Genomic DNA, 25,008 nt, shown 5'->3' with positions numbered 1-25,008 from the left:
GCCAGCCATTTCTGGAGACAGCCTAGTCCAATACATGGCTCAAAGTAAGGTCCGCCAAAGCTGTTCTTCTTCTACACATGAGGACTCCACAGCTTCTCTGGCAATTCCTATCAGTGGTTGACCACGCTTCACAATAAATGTTTTTTTTTTTTTTTTTTTTTTTTTTTTTTTGCTTTTGTTTGTATGGAATTTCCTGTACATCCATATTTGCCCATTGCCTCATCTTGTCACTGGGCACCATAAGAAGAGCCTGAGCCTGGCTCCATCTTTCCTCCTTCACCAGCTATTTATACACATGGTGAAGATGCCCCTTAGCCTCCCCTCCTCCTGTAGGCTAGCATGGGTAACAACACTGCAGTGTGTTATTCAGTTCAGAGGATCTACTCTGAAAAGACTCTACACAAAGCAGATGAGACAGACTTTAAGCCCACAAACTTTGGAGACAGGCAAATAGGTTCAAGTCACCAATAGCAGCTCCTTTCTGAGTATTCCCAACTGCTCTCTAAATGAAGGATAGAAACACAGAAACCACACGTTCTGTCAGTGTTTGCCATAAAACAGTTCACAGCACTCAGACAATGCACATTACATAACATTACTCGATACAAGAACAGAAGAGACCCAGGATTTTAATGTCTTGTCAGATGTAAAAATTTATTTATGCTACTTATCAAATGTTTTAAATTACACAAAAGCTGACACTTCAACTTCAGGTCCAATTGTCCATCAATATGCTTTACATTGGAATAGCCTCAACATTTCCAAGTATAATTTTTACAAGATGGTTTAGAACAGCAGAATCTCATAAATAATGGCCAGCTTCATAAGCCTGAAGGTCACTGTCTGATCAGTATATCTTTGCTGAGCATTATCCACAGATCAGAACAGTGGAAGTCTTAAGGCCATTGTAATCCCCAAACACTACCACTACCGCACTCAGAGCACATAAATCATGTTGTCCTGCATTAGTAATACCAAACATTATAGCTAGTCTTAAAAATTTACCACATATATCCCTAACAAAACATTTTTTAAAAAACTTTTTTTTTTAAACAGTATGACAGAACCATGCATCAAAACAACTGTGAAATACATAATCGTTCATTTGGCTTGGTTTTACAATAAAAACAAAAATCAGTCATCTGTTTGTTAACTTCATCTCTTGTGTTGTGCTCCTTTCCCCTCCGCTCTTACTTAGAAAAAAAAAAAAAAAAAAAAAAAAAAAAAAGATTAGACCAGGCAGTTTAATTGTAGCACTGAGGTAGCATATTTTAATTGAATAGAATAATAGGTGTGTTACAGTGCCTGCTCTCCATTAAAGCACACAACACACACACACAAAAAGAAAATCCCCAGCTGTTTTTCAACTTCTTTGGAAAAGACAAGTGAAGAGTTAATTTCCAACATCTATCCCATTATAAATTCAAAGCACAAAGCATCTCTGGATAGTAGATACATTATACCAGGTAGAATGAATGAGAACACATATGATGAGAAAGAATTATGTCAGTTTTATTAGAACTATAGTAACATTTCAGCTCCACAGCACATATTGTTCCCTATTATGAAATGCATCTTTTTGAAATTAAATTTCAAAGACTAGGATCCTGAAAATGGGCATCTGTGTCTCAGTTCTTCTAAATGATTTTCAGACCCTTTGCAGAAAGGGTCCAATAATTGCAACAAAACCAAAAGAGATCAAACAGACCTACTACAAAATCAATAGGATTTATCAAAATGATTATATTAAAAAAATCAAAGTTAAGGGAAAACATATTGCATGACTGAATGAACTGAGAACACTTTCCATTCACTCAAAATTTAGAGTTGGAATAGCCTTAGAAATCACGTCAGGAGTAGAAGCATAGCTTCATAACAAACCATGAGTAACAAAATTTCTCAGCTTTGTCCTTCTGATTAAAAGCTTTAAAAGAAAAAGCTGAAATCACGCTGTACCCAGCCTTAATAGCCAGATGATCTGATGAAGTAACTCTTAACAGACTCCTGTACATGTTGGGGTGAATAGTTAGTAGTGATCCCAAAGAATGGCAATCATTTTCTGCTCTCTGTCATGCTTTTACATACACATAACCTTGTTAAACTCTGTTGCACAGTACATAATCCCCACCCAGCCCCAGGCTGGATCTCCGAATCCCCCCCCTCCACCTTTTGAGTAGCAAATCAAAAATTTTACTGCAGTTAAGACTCAAATCCAGCTGCATGCATAAGAGGAATTGTTTTTGTTTTTTAAACATTTTGGAAAGCAATTTGAGAATGTAGCTGAGCTTACTGATAAATAAACTCTCAGGAAAACATGTATACAGTAGAGGAAAAATGCAAATAAACTAAGTTATAATGACCAATTCAAGCTGTTTAGGGAGAAAAACATTAATCTTTCAAGTAATCCAAGATGCATTCCCAACACCTGCTATCAAAAGTTTAAGGCTTTTATGAACACCCTCTTAAATACAAAATGAGTATTAAACATAAGAAACCTGTTTACAGTAAATACAAACATCTGAAAAATCTCTGAAACCTGTTTATACAAATACTAATAAATTCTTTCATATTTTGTACAACTAGAAGGTGCACAGACTGGCATTCAAGCGGTCAATGCTGGCAAATGTCTGTCAGACAATAACATGATTTACTTGGATAACAATATAGTTTAAAATGCCATAAATTAAAAATAAGTTAGTTCACATTTTCTTCCTCAGTTTTTATGTACATCTTAGTCTTTAATGAGCTCTTGTAGCCTTCTTCAGCAGCTCGAGGTCTTTCCGTCGGCTCTTGATTGCTCTGGCACAGCCATACTCTTCCAGTTGCAAAGGGATATACTTCTCTATGTGAACTAGCCCATGCCCAGCAGGACCGGTAAACAGCTTAATCCAGGATGGCTTAAAGGTGCCTCTGAAACCCAGAAAGGCCAAGCTTCCTGTGACAAAAACAGCTCAGTGTTACAAAAACAGCTCAATTGCAACACACATCCAGACAGGAGGGGAACAACACTCTCCTCCAAAATCCTCCCCTTGCCAATTACTCAGTATATTAAACCAGCCTCAGCATCACAAGCACCTAACAGGGAAAGATTAATTTAATTATTTTTTTTAATTGTTGTTCAGTATTGTTTTTATAAAATATCAGTATCTATGATACTGCTCTCTCACAGAGGACTTGTGTCACAGCTCTGAAGGGATGAGAGCTGCCCCATGGTGTTTGTAGAAAGTATCATCCCTCAAAATACCAACAGCTTCTCATCTTTACCTTCACATTTTGTTACAACAGAAAATATTAGACTAGCACAAGGGATTTAAAAATAGAATGCAATTCTCCCAGGTTTGCTGTGAGAGACAAAACAAAGGCTTTGGGAAAAAAAAAAAAAAAAAAAAAGGCTGCAGCTTTCTCTGTAATCCAGGTACAAAGAACTGCTAGTCACTTCCCTGCTTGCAATAAACTTTGCACAGCGCCCTCTGGGCAATGAGAGGTGACGTCTGCCCGCATGAGAAACCCATTATGGAAACAAACATAGACCAAGGAGGTGCTAGGTAGTGTCAAAGAAACATGCAAAGATTTCACCAACCGTTGCTCTGAAGATAAGGTGGTTTAGCTGTCCCCAGGGACATTAAGACTTCTGATAAGTTATTAGGAATTTCTACATCGCCTCTTGTGCTCAGTAGAACTATAGACCTGCATCAGAAACAGTACAGAGACAGCAGTGGTTATAACCATAAAAGTTTTTCCACATACTTTATAGCTAGCTGGCCTTACAGTCTACTTGCTTGAGAGTTCTCATGGCAAGGCTGTACATAGAAATAGACAAAATTCTCTGGAAGGTAGTACCTATAAAAACATCCACTAGGAAAATAAATATATATATATATATATATATACATAAAACTCATATATTTAACTCAAAATCCTTTAAATAATTTCCAATTATTTTTATATGAAAAAAGTGAAGCTATCGACCCAAAACTGAAATATTAGAAACTAGATTTTTTTTTCCTGACACTAACCTTTTATAGTTTGTTTGTGTTTTTTTTTTTTTTAAATGCTAAATAATTTTCACCCTGGATAGGGAGAAAACTCATTCCCAACTAGTTTGATATCTTATCATACAATTCGTGTCAGTAGTGATAAGCAACCTTATTAAAACAGAAGTTCTTCCTGTTTTAAGCAAAGAGGTGTTACAACATGATGTTTACTTTCTTTTTGAACTGGAAGACAGGCAACGCTGGGAAATCTAAAGAGCTTCTTCGTTTTCTCAGTTGAATTTGTCTGTTAAATTGCTCCTATATTTCTCCTTTTTCCTCAGCTTTGATACATGTTTTGTTCACTTTCAGCATTACTATGTAACTATTATTAGTTAAATCCTTGCTAGAGAGAACTACATCTTGCAGAACATATCAGAAGTAAATGCTCATCACACGTACCTTTGTGGAATTCCAGATTTTAAATATCCACCTACACGCTTAATGTCCGCTCCAGAAAATAATTTATTTCCTGACACTGTGCCAACACAAGCATCAACTACAACAATAAGTATACCATTATCCTTGAAGGAAAACGTAGTGTCATTAACCTGAATGGGAGAAGAGACAGGAGAGAAAAAATGTTTTTCTTAAATTTACTATAAGTTCATCAGCTGTTATACTGCAGCATTAACCTACATCAGGTTTAGCCACAACAGCGTTCTAAATAGAAATGCTCTCCTCCCACTAGCAGTTCCTCATTTTTCCCCCCACAAGGGAAAATTTTCAGCGGGACTTCTGAAATTGTATGGAAACCAGTTTTTACATGGAGATCAGTCAAATTTCAAGTGATTTACTACCTGCTTCAGGAAGCTACCACTCAAATACCGAACCATCCACACTTGTTGGCAGTAGTGCAGTTAACTAGTCTCTGTGTCTGCTTGGTTTTAGTGGTCTGTCCTTCCATGCTGCATTCTTACTGCTCTGGATATAGCAAACACATTCTTGTACAAGTCTGCAGCTGATAGGATTGTACTACTCGTGACATTCAGCTGTCTAAAGAACTCAAGAATTCCACTGTTTCAACCAAGCTAGTGCACTGATGTTGCAGAATTTAAGTCACAAATAAATTTAAAGCTTTGTGGTGTAAGCCTATCTACAAACACTATCTTCAATCACATGCAAGTCTCCTTCAGCATCTGAACAGAAAAATCAAAGTGAGTATTTTATACAATTCTACATTACTAGATATACCAGAACTATATCAGAACAAATACCAAAATATTCAAAACGTTAATTACTGAAGAATTCATAGAAGTTTAGCAAAACTACTTGAGGACTTGAATGTCTCATCTTATTAAACTACCAATATGTGAAGAATAAATTTGACGATGAGGATTTAACTAACAAGTGGGGTTTTTTTGTTTGTTTTTTCTAAAAGTGCCAACAATAAGTGCATAGCCATCCAGGTTTCTGCATGAATCAGAGCATTTAAAGTTTTTTCCTACCAGTACAATTTCTCTACTGCTGCAAAGGATTTGAATACACAAAAGAGGACATTGTAGCTTCCTTTTCTAAGGTTAAAACACAAGTTTTCTGATTGTTTTCCAGACCACGAACCAACATTTTTTATTCAGGTGAAGAAAAGTGAGCTAAGCATTATGCAAGGCTAAACAACTGTTGTAATAAAAGCTGCTACAGAGAAAGAAAGAAAAAAATACTCACAGAAATAAATGCTTGCTGACCTCTACTTAAATCTTTTTTACCAGATGAATTAATCTGCACAAGGAGGTAGTTTTTGTGAGGATCACTGGTGAATACCATCTAGATATCAAACAAAACACTTCAATTACCCATATGCATATGTCATCAACACTTTATCATGATATGCATTTTGCAAGACAGCTCATGCTCCAAAGCAGTGTGACAGTATTTGTGTTTATACTAATGCTTACAAATACTGTGTTATACAAATAGTGTAATTTATTTTATTCTTTACTTTCAGTATTTTTTCTGAGCTTGCATAGAGAAAATGGATAATGCAATTTCACATTTTTGCTAATAAGCAAAATCCCCTCAAAAAGAGAAGGTTGGCGAATCGTATGCCTTGAACTTCAGGTCTCTACAGCAAAGCTTTCCTACATGGGAGCACAGATGATACAGTAGCTCAAGACATCAGATCTGCCCATGCCATGGAGACCCTTCTCCGAAGCACACAGAGCAAAACACAATTAAGCTGCAGCATTTTTCAAACAGCAAAAATTGAAAACTCCATACTACAGTCTCCCTGCCTTCTAGTGTACAGATAAACAATGTGACCACTGTAAATTCTGTCCTGAAAAACTGAAACTCTGCTTTAACATGAGTAGAATATAACACCAACTATATAGACAATGCAAGTTTTTGCCTATTTTATTTTACCTGAGTTGTGCCACACTTTGTACACGGTACAGTAGTTTTTACTGGCATCTGCTTTATGACAGTTGGTCCTTGGTAGTACTTTGGGTAAGCTTTTGCCATGCAGTTACTGACTCCTTTTGCTGGATCTTTGGTCACAATTTTGATCCTTTCACATCCCTGAGATGAGCAATAACTGTGACCATCCCTACTGTATTTGGCTTGAAGAAATAAAAACAGTAATCTACACAAAAAAAAAAAAGGTAGGGGAGAGGGGAGAATATAGAAAAATTACTGGAAAGATTTATGTTAAATCTCAGCAGCTATATTTCATGGTTTTGAGAAGCAGAAAAACTACAGTATTTACTTCTGTACCGTTGTTCAAACTTTTTCAAAATATTTTGAAAATATTACTAGAATAGAATAGTAGACTAGAATATTATCTTGAAAACCTTACTAGAGTTAAGAAGTCCCCACAGACATATGTGAAATCCCCAGCAATTAAAAGAGATATTACTATGGATGTGTACGTTCTGAAAAGAACATACCTGAAAAGAACATTCCTCAAAATAGAGGCTTTCAGGAAACAAAATCAAAAGATAAACAAACAAAAAACAGAACGGAAAACAACCTATATAAATGTTTTCTTTGATCATTGATGTTTACAGATACCACTGGTAATTGTTTGGATATTCATCTTTATCCACCAGAAATGGAAAATATAATTAGACTGTTGCATGCTGTGAATGTCTGGAAATGCAATTTAGTGTAGCGGTCATAAATGTTACCACTGCAAAGAAACTGTTAATTCTTTTATATATTTAACTGTTATCACTGTAGCTGGAAGTATACGTGTCTTTCAAAAAAGCTACATTCATCTGCCCATTTACCATAGATAATGGAACAAAGTCTTGTATTAATCATTTGCTTATATATTAATGATAAAAAATTTCAAACACACAAGTGGTGTATGTAGGACTTATTTTGAAAAATGTTGACCATATCCTTAAGCCTGTCAGAAGGATCTCAGTACGTTCCTGACAGAAAAAATTTCAAAAGAAACTAGGAATTTTAAATAGTATTCACAAAGCTGTAAAGAGATTTCTAGAAATACATATTTTTCAAAACATTCTTGGAACAGAAAACATCTCAGAAGTTGAGCAAGAACGTATGAATTTTATTTAAAGACTTAGAAGTTACTTCCTGCAAGATACTTTTCTGCAACCCCATTGATACCATGTTTTCTCCTGATGTGGGATAGGAAGTATCTGTGGAATTATGGTGCTCTTGGGAAAGTACTCCAGTGACAGCCATCTCTATTTTGGAGATTCAAAGTCACAATGTATTCTTTAAAAGAAGCTTTGTGCTCCTTTCTAAAAGCTTTTCTCTAATATAGGTGTCTCAACCAGTTGCTATCACTGATGTCAAACTGATCACTTCAAACATTAACCATATAACTTGACCCTAGTGGAATAAGGTGTTACCCAGTACTGTTGTCAAAATAAAACTTCTTGTCTGATCGATTCTTTTCAAGCTCCAGAATTGAAGATACTGGCACATAGCGCTCTATCTTGCTTGACAAAGCAGATGACTTCCTTTGAAAGGTTTCCAGTACTATAACAAAATCTGTATTTGGTTGGTAACAAAGACCAACACGAATCCAGTCATTCCTGAAACAAAATAAATGTATAATTCACCACAGGAGCAGTTAACACCACTATGTGCAGCATGCAGATCACTCAAAAAAACAAGTAACAAGAACACAAAAAGCTCCTAGACCCCCAACCAGAACATCTTTCTTCCCTCCTCTATTTAAAAGTGTTCCACTGAAATATTATAGTGACTTGGAAGCCTGTAGGAAATATTTGATTTTATTATTTAAACATTTAATTACTTTATCTGACATCAAGAGCAAGTATCCCTAACTATTCAGCTTCAGTTCTGCTGAATTTCACTATCTGATGTATTTTCTCCTCCAAAGGATTTTCCTTAAAGACACCATATTGGGTGTATTTTTAACTTTAGCTGCAGGTCTATTGCTTAATCTCCTGCTTTTAATACTTTAATATTTGTAACACAAAAAAATAAAATTAATAAAAAAATCAGGATCCAGTATGACAAACTCTCATCATGCTAATTCTGCAGGACATTTCTTAATTGTTGCCTTATGGTTCAATGACATTAAAGAATGGAAACATACTTGTTGAAGTTGATGAGATACAGGTAAGTGACATTTGGAGCTTTTCCGTTCCAATGTATTGTGTAGCCCTTTTGGAGCATCACTACTGGCTGGTATTGCTGAAAGACAGCTCTTTGATTAATACCTCTAAGAACCATGGGATTGGATGGGTACTCATCTCGTACAATAGTCATGGAAAGATTCTGTCCATTCCATGTTTGGACATAGACCTACATCATATTAAAGAGGAGGAAAAAAAAAAGGAAAGGTTTGGATGCATTTTTTTAATCAGTACAAGAAGAAATTAAATAAAATAGCAAAATCTGTATATTATTGCAGCAGAACTCCTGCACTGTGAGGTTCTGAGCTATGCAATACGCAAATATTTCTCAAAAGAAATATTTATTTTCCCCCAGAAGAGCCTTATTTGAAAAAAATACTGGGGATTTTTACAGACTTTAACAAAAAAAAAAAAAAAGGAAAAAAATGGGAAAAAAAGCAGGGAACAACAGCAGCAGCAACAAAAATAAACAGTATTTTTGTAATACTACAGTACTTGGTCAAACTCATATAGAACAGGAACCAGACCTGTTCTTTATATTCAGGAGGTGGTATTTAAGATCTTCATTAAAAAAGAAATAATGAAAAATAATCAGCAAACCACAGGAATCTCCAGCAGAAGAAAACACCTCCAATACAAAGATATTTTAATAGATAGGACTTCAACAAGGAACTCTTGGCATGCATACTCACAACATATGCATTTGCTTTTACCCTGCAACTTCTAATATTGTACTCTCAGTTTACATGCTGAAGGGAACGTGGTATACAAAACTAGCCAAAAATTGTAATGTATTTTTGTTTGTTGTTTTTTTTTTTTTTTAACTCAAAAGAATTTTAAAGATTTTTCTTTTCTTTAAATCCAAAGATGAGGAATTTGTACTTCTTACACCTCACGTCTCCCTAACAGCTTGTGCATAGTGTAGATTTGTCTCAAACAGAAGCCAGAGTAATACTAGCCTGTGCATAGGTCCCGCTGCAAATCACTCCATTCCATTCCGTATTATTAATGCACTTGGGGTGTTGAATCAGGTAGTTATCCGTTCTGCCCACATAGGTATCCTTGTAACCAGTCACTGAACCATCTACATCATGGAATATTGAGTTCTTGTCACCATCCAGATCTCCTTCTTCAAACCAGGGACCAGGTTTTCCAAAAAAGGCTTTTAAAGAGACCTGGTAAAAAGAATTAAAATATATTTTTCCTTTTTTCCGAGGTGAAGCACAGATTAACACTTACATGCTTGCAAAACACAGGAATTTGACAAAGTTGATTAAGTCTTCAGTCAAGAGCAATGCAATTTTAGTAGGCTCAGGCCATCTCTTGCTTCTGAGCTGTGTTAGTAGTTACAACTGAAAATTCATTACTAAAGATACACCAGACCTTACAAAACTTATTTTCAGCTTCACCATTAGCTATAAAAGAGATCATTAATGCAAACCATCCTACATATTCCTTGGTATTACATTTTTTGTCTGGGAGACAAAAGACACATTGGATGACCACCAATCAAGAGATACTCTGGAGTAGGAATATAAGGAAGAGTTGGACATCTTTTCCACAGGGTCTTGGATGCTTATTTTAAATACAGCAAGAAGAAAATATAAGCCATCTAAAAAAAAGTAAAAGAAAATTTGTATAAACTTACATTTGGACCAAACTTCACAAGAGATATGTTGTTTTTTGGTGTCATCTGCCAAGGGTTTTTCATCAAGAAACCAATTGCACTGGTAAACCTGTCTGGAGTTGGCACAAAGTTTTTGAATGTGCACTTGGTAAGGTGAATGGGTCCATCATAAATTTGAAAACCTCGAATCGGAAATGTCCTGTTAATAAAAATAAATATTTACAGCATCCTCTAACAAAACCGTGACAAGCTTTTTTACTCATTCACAAGAACCAAGAATGCAACATTAATATAATGACCTGCAGGTTATATCCCAGTAAAGGAAATCTTTCTGTATTTATCTAATGAGCCTAAAATTCCCATGCCCTTTTGAATTTTCCTGTTAGAAGAGAACAGCTATTGTTGTCCATTTGCTAATGTACTCTCTCCCCAGTGTGGGAAACAAAGCAGCATTATATCATCATCTCTTTAGTCAATCATGATAACTGGAATAAGTGCCTGAATACTGGAGGAAAGAAAATATCACTCCTGTCTTTAAGCAGGGCAAGGAGGAAGATCCAGGGAACTATAAGCTGGTCAGCCTCACCTCCATCCCTGTGAGAGTGATGGAGGAACTAATCCTAGATATCATTTCCAGGCATGTGAAGAACAAAGTGACCATGAGTGGTCACAATGCCTTAACCAAGGGAAAAGCATGTTTGATCTACTTGAAAGCCTACTACAATGAAGTGACAGGTTTGTTAAATGGGTGGGGAGGAAGGGAGTTGGGCAGTGGATACAGTCTACCCACATTTCTGAAAGACTGTTAACACTCTTCCATAAAATCACCACAGAGAAGGTGACGAAGTATTGGCTGGATGTACAGACAGTAAGGAGAACTGAAAACCACCTGAACAGCTGGGCCCAGAGGGTGGCAATCAGTAGAACCCAGTCTAGTTGGAGACCAGTAACCAGTGGTGTACCCCAGGAGTCAATACTGGGTCCAGTACTGTTATACATTTTCATTAATGATCTAGATGACAGGAGTAGAGTGCCTCAGCCAGTCTGCAGGCTGGGAGACTGTTGCTCATACTCTGGAGGATTATGTTGCCATTCAAAGAGACCTCAGCAGGCTGAAGAAATGGCTTGACAGGAACCGCATGAAGTTCAACAATAGCAACAGTGAAGTACTGCACCTGGAGAGGAACAACCCCATGCACCACTGCACTCTGCTTTGCTGAAGAGGCCCAGGGGGTTCTAATGGACACCAGGCTGAACATGAGCCACAAATGTGCCATTGCAGCAAAGAAGGTTAATGGTGCATTAGGCAAAATGTTGCCAGCATGCTGAGGGAGGTGATTCTTCCCCTCTATTCAGCATTGGTAAGGCCACACCTGGAGTACTAGGTCCAGATCTGGGCTCAGTACAAGGGAGACATCTCAGAGGCACTGGACAAGGAAGGGCCAAAAAGATGATGAAGGGATTAGAGCACCTCTCCCTGTAAGGAAAGACTCAGATGGCTCTGATTGTTTAGTTTAGAGGAGACAAGAGTCATGGCAGGACCTCACTCATGTCTACAAACAGCTGAAGGGAGGGTAAAAGATGGAGCCAGGTTCTTTTTGTTGGTGCCTAGTGACAGGACAAGGGACAGTGGGAACAAACTGAAACACAGGAGATTCCTTCTGAACATCAGGAAGCATTTCTTTACTGTGTGGGTGACTGAGCACTGGCACAGGTTGTCCAGAGAGGCTGCCTTTTTGGAGATCTTCAAAAGCTGTCTAGCCATTGTCCTGGACAACCTGCTGTATATGGCTCCACTTGAGCAAGGTGGTTGAACCAGATGACCTCCAGAGCTCCCTTCACCATTTTGTAAGCCTGCCCAGCTACAACAAATTATCTCAAGTATCACTACCACATTCAGTTGTTTGCTCTCAATGGCTAAATGACACAAAAACAGGATGCCTGGGATCTAGTTCTCTTGTCTTTCACGTTCTGCAATAAGGACAGGACCTGGCACCATTTTTAACAAGCATTCCAGCAAGCCACAGAGAGAAGGAAAGGATCGCTGTCACACATTTGTATTTGTTACGGATAGACTGTAGTCAGTAGTTCCAAGTTGAGCCTAGAATTCCCTTTACCTGAAAACTTTCTCTCTTCCAGGCCCAAATATTCACACATTAATGATGATAAACTAAGGTTTTATTAAAGCAGAATAATTTAAATTGCTAAGGAAAATTAACCTGCAGTAGCAGAAAATGAAAACTGCCTCAGGAAAAAAGGTAAGACAACTGTCATTCAAAGTATTCAAAACAAAAGGGGAATATCACCTTCAATAGTGTCTTCATGCCCTGCATTTCAAGTAAGAAGGGTGTTTATAACTGATACAAACAACACTTCTGGTATATCATTTCCTTCACTCGTGACATACTTACCGATTTCGAGGCAGAGTGCGTCCCTTATTGTCTATTCCTCCAGACCCTGTATATTTATTTTGACCACCATGAAACCCATAGTTCTTGCTCTCCCCTATGAACAGAGACTCAGATACCTCTTGGCTGGCACCTTCATCATTTGGGAAGCTCCCATCACTATCAAAGCAACATCAGAGATAAGAGAGAGTCTTTTAGCCAAGACTTTCCAGCAGATGAAAACACAAAGGCATACTCCTACTTTTGTAATAGTCTTCATAAAGCAAAGCAGTCTATACCTTATTTGTAATACATAGAGCAATAAATTTAACTATTAATGGTATTACAGTCTACTACAGTTTGAAAGGCTAAAAACACCTGTACAGAGCTGAACATTACATTTTCTGTCTCTCTTCGCAGCACTCTGTTACAGCCCATTTCCACAACTCTGGAAACAGCTTATCACAACCGAAATGGCAGCAGTTTCGGCTTTTTACCCAAGGTACTTGATTCCCTTTCATTAAAATGAGACTCTGTTCACTCTAACACTCATCGCTTCTTTTCCTTTACTCATCTTGAATTGTTCAGGAGGAAAAAAAAAAAAATCAAAACTGCCTAGGGCATCATACCACACCAAAAAGACCTGAATAAACATAACCCTCTTGATGAAGAGTGGTGTAAAGCACACAGATTGAATAAAGTGCAAAGTTTGGCAGCTGTGTCAATTTACAGCTTTAATAACATCTTCCATACCACTGGAAACGGGCTCCAAACTGAAACTCTATCCTTATGAAAGTACCTTTAATTGATTTATCTATGTTACTTTTCTCAACTTTTAAGAAAGAAAACACAGAAGAGATGAAGCTTAAGTACTCACCTAGCAAATGTCAAACCAATTCCATTGTCCGCAAACCTAAAAGAAAGTTCATAAAATCAAGCTTCAGTTACATCTTCTGGACTATCCTACAACAAAATGCTGTAAGAACACATCCTGCTAGGTACTGAAGAAAGCCTGAGTTTTTGCATTTTAGAATTTAGAGAACACCAGTACTTACAAATAATTCTTGTAAAAATGCTGATTAAAAACAAAACAAAACCAAAACAAATTTCTATATATTTTAAGTAGAAACCTGAAAGCCTCAGAGAAACCACAGGCATATCAGTATAAATTTATGGTTTCAATCGACTTTTAGACTTCTGTTATAGATATAGTTTCATTTTTCCATTAAGATAGGTTCTCATCTAATCATGTAAAACCTTGCTTCTTTTAAAGCAGTGGATTGTTGTGATTGTTGTGAAAGCACTGGAAGATATCAAGCAGTTCCCAGATAAAAGCGTCAATCTTCTATCATAACCCTGTAGTACGATTTCATAAAAACAGATTCAGAGGAAACTTCTTAACAACATGCAGCTGTTTGCTTCTGGATACGTACCCGGAGTTTTGAATAAGGATATCTCCTCCCCTGACCCAGGCCCCATGATCATTGTTTTTGAAAGAGATTAATCTGTCAATCAGGGCAGCAACTCGGGGTTTTTCAGGGTCTGCATCTTGATGAGGTCGAAACCTGTGACAGATAAAAACCCAAACACTCAATATAAAAATACTGTTTGTTTTATACAGGTCAAATATGTTGAACTGAGAAACCTTGAAAGACAAACCCCCGCTTTTATCTGACAGGTAAAATCAACTCAGCTTCATGCTAGGACTGACAGAAGCCAAAACCATGTGCATCTGTAGCTATTCATTTCCAGAAAAGCCTCTTTGGTGTGCCATGAAGAGGGAACATAAAACTTTTTTTCCCCCCAATAACTTTCACAGGCTTTTGCTCAATATTGCCAAGTTTTTCACACTGCATCTCCTGTATTCCACTGCCTTTTCTCTCTGCTCTCCCTAAAGTATCCTCTCCCACTTCTGTTGCAGCATTAATGTGAGAATTTAATGAAGGGAATTAAAGTTCCTTGAGGGATATGCATGGTGGCTGTGCACTAGACAGAAAAGGCTGGAGGTCTGTCTAAATGTTCATTATTTATGATAGAATATTTCAGTTGGAAGGGACCTTCAAAGATCATCTAGACCATCTGCCTGATCTCTTCAGGGCTAACTATAAGTTAGAGCATATTAACAATAGCATTGTCCTAACGCTTCTTGAACACTGACAGGCGTGGGACATTAACTACTTCTCTGGGAAGCCTGTACCACCCTCACAGTAAATAAATTTTTCCTAAGATCCAGTCTGAATGTCCCCTGGTGCAGCTTTCTACCATTCCCAGGCATTTCTACCATTCCCATTCCTGGCCACCATGTCATCAGTGGCCAGGAGCAAAGACCTTTCTCTCCACTTCCCCTTCTCAGAAGCTGCAGAGAGCAATGAGGTCACCTCTTGATCTCTTCTCTAGACTGGACAACTCAAGTGTCCTCACAAGACATACCTTCCGGACCTCTTACCAGTTGTGTTGCCCTCCTCTGATTCTTTCAAGGACCTTAACATCGTTTTTATACTGCCCAGAAGAGCACGCAATACTCAAGGTAAGGCTACACCGATACTGAATATAGTGGGAGAATCATCCTTCTTGCATGATGGCTATGCTGTGTTTAACACACACCCCATTGCAGTTTGCGCTCCTGGCTGCCAGGGCACACTGCTGGCTCATGTTGAGTCCACTGTCAAGCAGCACTCCAGATTTTTTGCTGAGCTGCTCTCCTACCACTCATCTCCTTGTCTAATTTGAGCATACATGAGATAATTTTTCTATTTTAATGCGGATACTCTGTAGTGCAGTCAAGATGGCCTCATATGGTAATTTATAGCCAGTATCAATTTTAGCCAATAGAAAGAAACAGCCTGATTAAAGACTCATGGAAAATAAGCACAGAATCCCACATGAGATGTAACATGTTAAAATATATATGTATCTTTATAAGAATGCAGTCTGAGCAAATACATGCCCTTTACCATAGTCACCTTCTACCCTAGTTTCTGGAGTTGGCTTCTGGAAGTTTTGGTGTACGTTTTTTTTGGTATTTTTCTTTTTGGAGGGCAAAGGAGAAAGGGAGAAGGGGTGAATTTTGTTTTGTTTTGTTTTTCTGACAGCATCAGGCTGCTAAATTAACACTGTAACTCCTCCAGTTTGTCACATGATTAGTGGTCTAATACAGTTACAGGGAGCCTCATAAATTCTTTGGCTATTGTGAAAGATGAACCACATCTTAAACTCAATTTTTTGCATCCCCTCTTGATGACCTGTCAACACGCTACAGGCTCTGACATGGCATGTCACTTCCCTTAAATTCTTCTTGACTACCTGTTCAGACCAACAGTAATCCAAGGGTATTACATGGGACTTCACTTACAACTTAACAACTAAACCTAACCACCTCTTAGTTTGCAAGGCAGCAAGCATCAAGTACCGCCAAACTCTGGAACTTTCCTCTTTGAATCTGCAATTATCACTTAATTATCCTCATCCTAAACAAAGCTCTGTCAGAAATAAAGATAATCTTATGAACTATGTTTTCAGTCTTAATGCTTGTTTATCATAATAAAATGCTGATGGATAATGTTATCCAATATTTTCCTGTTCATTTGATGTATGACCACTTACCCAGGCTATTTTATTTGAAGCACAGGACAAGACCAACCATAGGATAACCTAAATTTTTCTCTCCACTATTTTAGCTTACAAAGTAAGAGAAAGACTATATGGTTGATTATACTATCTCAACAAATAACCTTCAGTAAAACTATACCACTGAATGACAATCTCTAAGTCTAGAAGGCACAGCACAAAACATTCAGCAGTAGGAAAGGCAAATAGATGTATTACTTACCACTAGTATGCCTTTTTCTAAAAATTATTTAGAACTAAGCCATAAATCTGAAGCAGATTTTAAAAGAAGGCTTTACTTTTAATAGCAATTCCAGAACGTATGTTAAGCATGACAGCAGAATGTGGTTAAACCTATAAGTTCTAAGGGGCTAAAAACTACCTTTGCCAAGGTCTTAGAAAGAAAAGCCAACTCTTTAAGGTACAACATGCTTTGTTGCTCCCAAACAGACACACAGATGAGGAAAAAAAACAACAAAAAAAACACATATGAACTTATTGCTCATTTATTATAGCGTTTTTCCTCATGTGAATGTACAAACAGTCTCAGAACTTTACCATTTTTCACTCGCTTGGAAGACAATATCCTTTACCTTGCATTGTTGTCCAAACAAAGATATTCTCTGGGATCATCAGCGCTAGCATTGGTTGTTTTAACACCCTTATCAATGAACAAACCAGCCTTAAAAAAAAAAAAAAAGGGGGGGAAATTTCATACTGGACAACACTAAAGAGACAGTAAACATTAGAGTTCTAAAATTTAAAAGTTACATTTTATTCAATACACTTTACTACAGACTCTTAGATCTTTCAGCTTGGACTTAACTGGCATATTGTCTAAGGGAAAAAGCACTGTCTACCTATGCAAATTTTGAAAAGTAATTGAAAATCCCAAGAAAAGAACTTCCTGGGGTTAAAAAAAAAAAAAAAAGTGACAGAAAATTATTAAAGTTCATTTCATTTTTTTTTTCACATCTGACTATTTGAAGTTTCGCACTTACTTCCAGATGCTGTTCTGGAAAATTTGGAAACCAATCTTGTAGTGAATACAAAATATTCTCACGAATGCCACTAATGAAAAAAAAAAAAATGCTGCTGTGCAAAAATGCTTTGTATTTTAGTTTAAAACTCAACTATCTTCACCACTAAAGCTGTTTTTTGCCCAGGCATCAACTTGAAACTCAATAATCCAGTATGAAATAATTTACTTGAGAAAGTAAAGAAGAAAAAGGAAACATTTGTGTTGCTTAACCTGAATTACATATACAAGTAGCAGCAGCCACCTTGATCTGTGATCCAAATTACCACTAGAATTACATGAGTAGATCCTCAGATCTGCTCCTGGAGTCAACTCTGTTAACATTGAATTTCAGCACACAAACTGCTATCTATGTTTAAAGATAGTGAACCACATAGCTGAAACACTTCTCTTTACATTTTTGTATTCAGTATTTTTCAATTCCAGTCTGAATAAGAGCCCTAAAGTTCCAGACACACTCTTAACATAACTGCTACGAAGCAATGCATCACTTCTTACTATTCTGGTTGTACACTTATCAAGCAAAATCAGTTTCATTAGGTTAAATCAGTCAAACTAATAGACCTATATTGATACTTCCTCCCCAGCTATACAGATATGTAGAAAGCTAATAAAAATATACATGGCATTTTCTACAGACAGCAACTAAATTCCAAGATTCCAAAAGTATCAGTTTAAGGATTTCAGCTAACTTCGCTTAGCAGAATGTAGAATCAAGTCCCATTAGTAACTAAATACTGAATGACTGTATCTGGACTGAGAACTCTATAACAAAGGGGTGCTGCTGGGCTCCTGATGGCAACAGAAAGCTTAACCTCTGTTCAGAAACTGCAGACACCTGAGTTACTGCACATTAAAGTCTCAGGAAAGCAAGTCTCAGGCATTCCACAAATTGATGAGATGAATCACAGCTATAATAAGCCTCAGTATTTCAAGGATCAGCTTTCTCCACAGCAAGGCCATCAGTAACAGAGTAGCATATGAAATGCTACTTGGGAGAAAAAATATATATGTTTCTCTCACACTAATTGATTTTAGTTGTATGTACCTCAAGAGGACATTAAACACAGTATATGCTTCAGATAAGGCAAGAATTTATGGACATGATGATTACACACTCCTCTGCAATACCTACATAGAATCATGTGGTTCTAACACAGCACGAATCCATCATTACTTAGCCACCTCAAAATTTAAGCAAACAACTCCCGGTATAAAATATGTACAAATTAAGAACTGTTTTTGATTTGTTTTTTGTGAGACAGTACATTACCTTAAAATTAGAATGAACCCTGTTGTTATAGAAGATTCCTAGTGGTGTGAGCTCTGACTTGGTTTCAATGGCTAAACTATGAGAGTCTCCTGTAGCAATCCTGTGGAACAAATACCATATTCCAGCATCCTGCAAATAAGGAGTGAATGACATAAGCTATGAGACTGATACTACTAAATGTAAACAAATCAGAACTTACAAATCACAAACTAAGTGTATGTTAAGAAGAACTTGGATTTTTAATGAAGCAAATAAGAACATACTCCAAACTGCTCACAATATAACATACTTATCAAAATAAAGTCTCCAAACTACTGTCCAGTGAAAAAGTAGAAGTTTGCAGATAAGGCTATATTCTAGTGAAGAACATGCATTAAAAGTGCTTGCTTCACCGTGAAATCATTTAATACCACCACAGCTTTAAGGTTCTGTAATATTTCAAGCCACTAAGTGTCTCTTTCTCCTCCTCCCCATCATCTCTGTATTTCAATTTATTTCTACAGATACTTGATTTTCTTTTATTTGTAAATCATACTATATACTGTAAAATACTCAAAATACTCAAAGGTTTGTTCATCTCTGCACACATCAGAATTTAATGACAGCCAAAAAAAAACACAAGAGATTTCAGGAAAAGGGAATAAAGCACATCAAGAAGCCTGGCCAATTCAGAGCACTGTGCCAATAACATGCAGTAATAATTTCAGCATCTGTTCGTTTTCTCCACTTATTCAACTTCCCAGCTCTTAAAGAAGCTGGATTTATCTTCTAAAGGAAATTCTGTGGGCCTCCTTTCCTAACCACATCTGAGTCCACAAGGGGTGGCATAACAAAAGCACCTGCAGAGCAGATACAAACAAATATGAAAATTTTTGCTTCCTTCTCTGTGCCCTTATTAAAAAAAAAAAATAATAATTTCATAAGGAGCATTAAAGGGTTAAACAGCAGTAAAAGAAATACTGCAGACTATGTGCTCTGTATCATGAAAAATAGTCTTTACTCTCCTGTTCAGGAAACATGGATAAAGCCAATTCATTCTGGCTTAAAAGATTTCATACACTTCACTCTGAGAATATACTCATTTTCCAAACAGCCCTGGAAATTCTGCTTCTGAGTAACATATTCCCATCCGTAATGACGACACATTTTGACATTTCTGGTGATTAACAATTCCAAAGCAAATGTGGATGTTCCATTAATAAAATACCAAAATCTTACTTCACATATAATTAAGTACAGTTCTGCACTTGGCAGAATCAAACAAGTTTTATCCAAAACACATCTTCATGCTCAAAAAAAAAAAAAAGTTAAATAAATGTAAAAGCTCCTTAAGCACTTACAAGTATTCAGAAAATAATAAGAGCCGTTTTTTCCCCTCTCTCATAGCTCAAACAAAAGAACCATTACTGCTGATACACCCTTACAGTAGACTTCATTGTATATCAAAGGAGTTGGATAAGGCAATGGAATTATTTATTTGCTCATGAATTGGTATAGTTTATACCAGAAAAAGCTCTACACTGCAGTGTTTATATCAACACAGTTGAAGTAATTTGTTTCTGAAACATAAGCTATAGCCCTCATACCAATATGATTGTATACATACAAAAGAATATATATTAAAATGGCAAAACTTCATAACCTATAAAAATGCTCTCTGAGGATGCACAGTATAACAGAAGAAAGTAAAATTCACTGGGATACAGAGGCAGAAAAAGATCTTGGAAGGTTTAAGCATCAGGTCAAGCAACATGTTTCGTTTAACTTAACCTGCAATGCTAAAAACAGGCAAAGGAATGTTATCTAAAGTAGACAAAATGGAAAGACATTGTGCTATGAAAAGAAAAACTGGTTTGGTTCAGTAAAGTATGGCCAGGTCCTTCGTAGTGGTAGGCAGTCAACCACAACAAAAATGATGATTAAAAAAAAGCATAATAATTTTATATTTTTCTATATTACAGATACTACAAATTAAAGATTTTGATTTTTGTCTTATTAACAATTTGTTACATATTCTACACCTAAGAATACACTAACATACTCATATTCTACTTCCAGCATCAGACTTTCGTTTTTGTATTGCCACTGATCTATTCAGAAAAATCAACTCAGAAACACTGTCTCAGCATCTGATCTGATTTAAAAGTAGAACAGATTCGAGCCTCTACTCCACAACCTGCATCCAGTAGTTCAGCTTCACTTTTCAAGTGGCTGAACTGAAAAAGGTCTGCAAACATGTGAGGTTCACAATAAGTAAAAACATATCAGCAATTACTGCTCAGAAAGAAGTAATTAAACACAGAGTCAATGAAAGTTTTTTTGTTCATTTGTTTGTTTTTTTGCACTTCCTTATACAATCAACTATTTTTTATTCCAATGACTAAAAGGAATAAAAACACAATTTTTCAGAGCAGTCAAACAGTAAACTCATGTTAGAAATTACAGAAAATACAAAAGCCTTAGTATTAATATCTAATTCTTTGAAAAGAAAGTGGTTTATTTTTACATTTACATACTGGACCCACAGACAGATCTATTAAATTACAAAAAGGAGTAGATCTAATCCACCCTTTGACAAAAACTACACTTGTAATGGCAATATGCTGCCAAACATATAACATATTCACACATTAAAAAAATACGCATTTAAACATTGGAAATATTACTTGTTTTGTGAGTAAGTGGCACAAATAGTTTGTGTTGAACTACATCCATATGCCTCACCTGTGAACCTGCTGCTGCATTACTTATCAGATGATTGTTGGGATGAGAAATCCAGAATGTTGAAACTGCCCTGAAATATTATTCAGAAACAAGTTAGAACAGAAAAAAACTCTAGTGCCTACAGAAATATCTCTGATATAATTGCTACAAGGGTGAAAAAGGGCTAAACTGATTTCTGAAGTCACATACACAAAACATACACACAAAAAACACACACCCTCAAAAATTCTTTTTTGTTTTACTTAAATGCAAAATGTTAGTTCATGAAATGATAGTTCAGACACTCAGTGCAATTATAAACTGTTTTAATAAGCTTCTTCAAAAGATAATTGCTACACAGAAAAAACTTGGTGACAACTTAAGGATGTTGGTGCCTTACCACAGAAATAAGGATGCATCCTTAAAATCTACTGAACAAGTATTTCAAGGAACAACAAATCTCTTTACAAAACAACTTGTGTTTTCTCTTTAATAAGACTTTCTTTTTTTAACAGCATGGTCACATGGATTACTTTTAAGGTGTCTGTATTCACTAGATGATACAAAACAATTGTTTCATCTGTATAATGTCAGGAGATCATCAGTTTAACTACTGCAGCTAGTTTGGTTTTACTTTTTCATCATGAAATACTCACATGCAGTCTGTGGCTGGTACTGGGACATAGCTTCCATACACTTTGTCCCTGATGCCAATACACATGCTGCTGTTTCTGTCCGTAGGAAGAATAGTGCCTGGTTTCGTGACTAGTCCAAGGTTGTGGAAGAGAGTATTCCTCTGCTCAATGCCATCCTCTATGAAGAAACAGTGACCCAGTGTGTCATAGCCAATGGTGTCCTTTATCTGCAGAAACACAAGTTCATTATGTCAGTAGCAATAGCATTTACTGAGATTTCTTTGACAAGTGCCATTTAGTTTTTACTATCTTGGCACAGCTGCAGAGTGAAGCTTCAGTATCAGTGGTTCAGACGATTCAAACATGGAGTTTTGTTTATCCCTTACAAACACACTACTATGTTTGGAGAGCTTAGCTGCCTGCAAGAATCTGAAAAAACAGAAGGGCAAGCTCTGTTAAAGTAAGTTACTTAAAAATAAGCACTTGTTTATTTATTCATTGAAATAAACACATTGCTGAGAATTAAACTTGATGGGATGGGACTATTTTTGCTCTAAATGTCCTTTTAAACATTTATTTCAACACTTTATTTAATTCTCCTGGCACCTACCAGCAAGCCATTAGTTGCATGGATAGTGACACATCTGGAGAAACAGTGATGAATGGAAAGACCTTCGATGTATGTCTTAAAACTATAACCTCCTTTTTCATCCACATCCCCACAAAGGTGAAAGTGAACAGGGTAACTTCCTATCTGCTGCTGTCCCATTTGCTTCAATTCCACATAGGAGAGATGAACAGATGTAAAATTCTTCAAAATCTAGAAAGATGAGAAGCCCAGAATGAGTAACCAACTACTTGGTTTCTAACCATTAAAGTTAATAAATCATCTATATCAGATGTACAGAAGTCAGATGTACAATCATCATAAGCGAACACTATGAAGGCTAGGACAGCCGTTACTATCCTGTTCTATATCCTGCCTTACAAAACAATATCATTTTTAAACAAGAATAAAAGCTGTATCTCCATGTGGCTAAAATGGAGCAGATTTCACCAGACACTATATCATCACACTTCACTTTTTGTTCTTTAGCAGTAGGCAAGTTAAATATTCTTTCTGTACAACCACATACCATCCAAGTAAAGAGAAGTCACTCTGTCCTGCCTATGCTGAAGCTGTACCTGTGTCATCCATCTGGGATGGAGTTTAGTAAAATTACGTAATAATAAATGGTCAAAGGAGCCTCCTGAGAAAACTGCTCTGATTGCCAGCTCAACACAGGACCAGCTTAAACATGGCTGCTCAGCACATTGACCAAACAATATCTCCAACTACAGAGATGCTCATATGATAGCAACTGTTTCCCCCTTTTTATTTACCTGTTATCTACTTAGCACTTGCCCTGCTGCAGCTTGGTCCCCATGTCTCTTGCCCTACTAGTGCATGCCTCCAAGAAGTCTTCTGGCACATTCTCTGAACCCTCCCTGGGTCCCTGAAAACCACATCCACATCCTTCCTCTACACCTTCCCCTTACACAGTAAGCCCTATTCTCTCAGCTCTTCCTCAGGCACACCACCTTCAACAGACACACTCCAGTGAAGAATCAGCATCTTTGCAATGAGGAACCAAAAACAGGTTAAAGCTACGCAACTTTACCGTAACAGTATGTAACATACAGTACAGAAATATTAAACACCAGAGACATTATAATGGGGCTGTACAAGTCACAGGAAAAAGCAAAAGTATTTTCTTCCACCTACCCTGACCTGAAAATAGAAACCAAGGGCAGCAGATGAACTATGAGGTGCTAAAATGTAAGGAGCTGAATGGGAGTAAGGGAGCTTTTTTTGTTATTCCATTAACTTACTGTTACTGGCTATTTAACCAAAATAATATAGTTTTTATGTGCACAGTTTTGTCCTCAAGCGAAATAAGTAAAACACTGATAGACCATTTAGTGTGTCTTGGTCTTCTGTTTTCTTCAATTACACCACTAAGGTTTGTGTGCTTAAAATACTAAGGGATGACCGAAAACAGGCATTCCTGAGTTCTCACTCTCAGCACTTAAAAATACTAATGCAGAGGAAATACAAGTGAGTGCCTCTCCTTGCTATCACTGAGCCTCTTTCGTGCCACTATCCAGGCGACCAGCTGAATTCCCAGGCTGATCAGACCCCCTGAGGCAATTAACATTTGCTAACACCCAGGCTCCCTCCTCTTTAGCATGTATGATTAACATAAGGCAAAATTACTTTTGGTGCTGAAGTCTAGGTTTGGCAACAGACACTGAACAGTCTCCTGGGAACAGTTTAACAACTTTGATGACTCAAAATGTTTGTTTTCTGCTCTATCTGCGAGAGGCATCTGAGGGGCCTTGCTGTACTCACTCAGTTGTGGTAATCAAGGTCACGCTTTGCAAGATTCACAGCTTGTCATTTATCTTCTTTCCTTACATTATCTCAAACACAAAAGAACACTGAGCCCATCAATTTCTCTTCCACCAAACAAAAGCTGACACACAGTAGGGAATAGGCGCGTTTTCTTTCCCACCATTATGTCCACCACTATAAAACAGAAGTCTGCATCCAAACATTTTGGAAAAGGAGGTTTACACTGTGACCAACACATAATAAGTTTGTATTTAAAATGCAAGGCCTCAAACTTCTCCAGCATCACTGAAGAGCTGACATATTGCTGCTCAATCTTTTCGCTAAAAACTAAAATGAATATGAGTTTCAATATTAGTTTCTGCAATACTGCTTTCACTCCACTTTCTTTAGGTTTATGGTGATATAAGAAATTAGCATCAGTTTGCTTTATATAACCTTAGTACATTCAGTTAAAATGAATAAATAAAAATCCACCATAGCCCAACTCAGTTGCTTTCCTCTCTGTGACTCTCTACTGTCTGATTTTGGACACTTCCAGGACATGAGGCAGACCTAATGTGCTCATCACTTGGGCAGGCAGAAAGGCAGGGAAAAAAGGGAAGACAAAGAAAGGAAGATCAAGCTTTATAATGTTACAGGCTGAACATGCAGATACACCACTTTTAAGGTTTAATCACTGCCACACAACGCTGCAATATATGGTGGATTCTTCCACAATTCATTGATATAATTTGC

At 36.9% G+C, this 25,008-nt stretch overlaps 1 protein-coding gene across 5 annotated transcripts in view; it reads right to left on the bottom strand.

Annotated features, from left to right (window-relative positions):
* Positions 1-652: 652 nt before the first annotated feature.
* The window catches only part of CEMIP2 (cell migration inducing hyaluronidase 2), a 51,261-nt gene continuing 26,905 nt past the window's right edge, over positions 653-25,008 (bottom strand). For all 5 annotated transcript variants that reach the window (XM_084305089.1, XM_084305088.1, XM_084305087.1 and 2 more), the window contains exons 8-24: positions 22,489-22,698; positions 21,900-22,105; positions 21,265-21,334; positions 18,541-18,669; positions 16,822-16,910; positions 14,056-14,187; positions 13,500-13,535; positions 12,647-12,802; positions 10,257-10,434; positions 9,568-9,783; positions 8,569-8,777; positions 7,853-8,038; positions 6,393-6,612; positions 5,697-5,795; positions 4,434-4,582; positions 3,581-3,687; positions 653-2,935 (exon numbers count right to left, since the gene is read on the bottom strand). In XM_084305089.1, the coding sequence (XP_084161215.1) occupies positions 2,739-2,935; positions 3,581-3,687; positions 4,434-4,582; positions 5,697-5,795; positions 6,393-6,612; positions 7,853-8,038; positions 8,569-8,777; positions 9,568-9,783; positions 10,257-10,434; positions 12,647-12,802; positions 13,500-13,535; positions 14,056-14,187; positions 16,822-16,910; positions 18,541-18,669; positions 21,265-21,334; positions 21,900-22,105; positions 22,489-22,698 (2,589 nt within the window). In that variant the 3' untranslated portion in view covers positions 653-2,738. The remainder of the gene's footprint in view (positions 2,936-3,580; positions 3,688-4,433; positions 4,583-5,696; positions 5,796-6,392; positions 6,613-7,852; positions 8,039-8,568; positions 8,778-9,567; positions 9,784-10,256; positions 10,435-12,646; positions 12,803-13,499; positions 13,536-14,055; positions 14,188-16,821; positions 16,911-18,540; positions 18,670-21,264; positions 21,335-21,899; positions 22,106-22,488; positions 22,699-25,008) is intronic.

This window comes from Netta rufina, assembly GCF_964035555.1.
Source record: "Netta rufina genome assembly, chromosome: Z".
In the NCBI taxonomy this organism is placed as follows: Eukaryota; Metazoa; Chordata; class Aves; order Anseriformes; family Anatidae; genus Netta; species Netta rufina.
The sequence above is the reverse complement of the archived record's forward strand: the minus strand, read 5'-3'. Positions and strand labels throughout refer to the sequence as shown.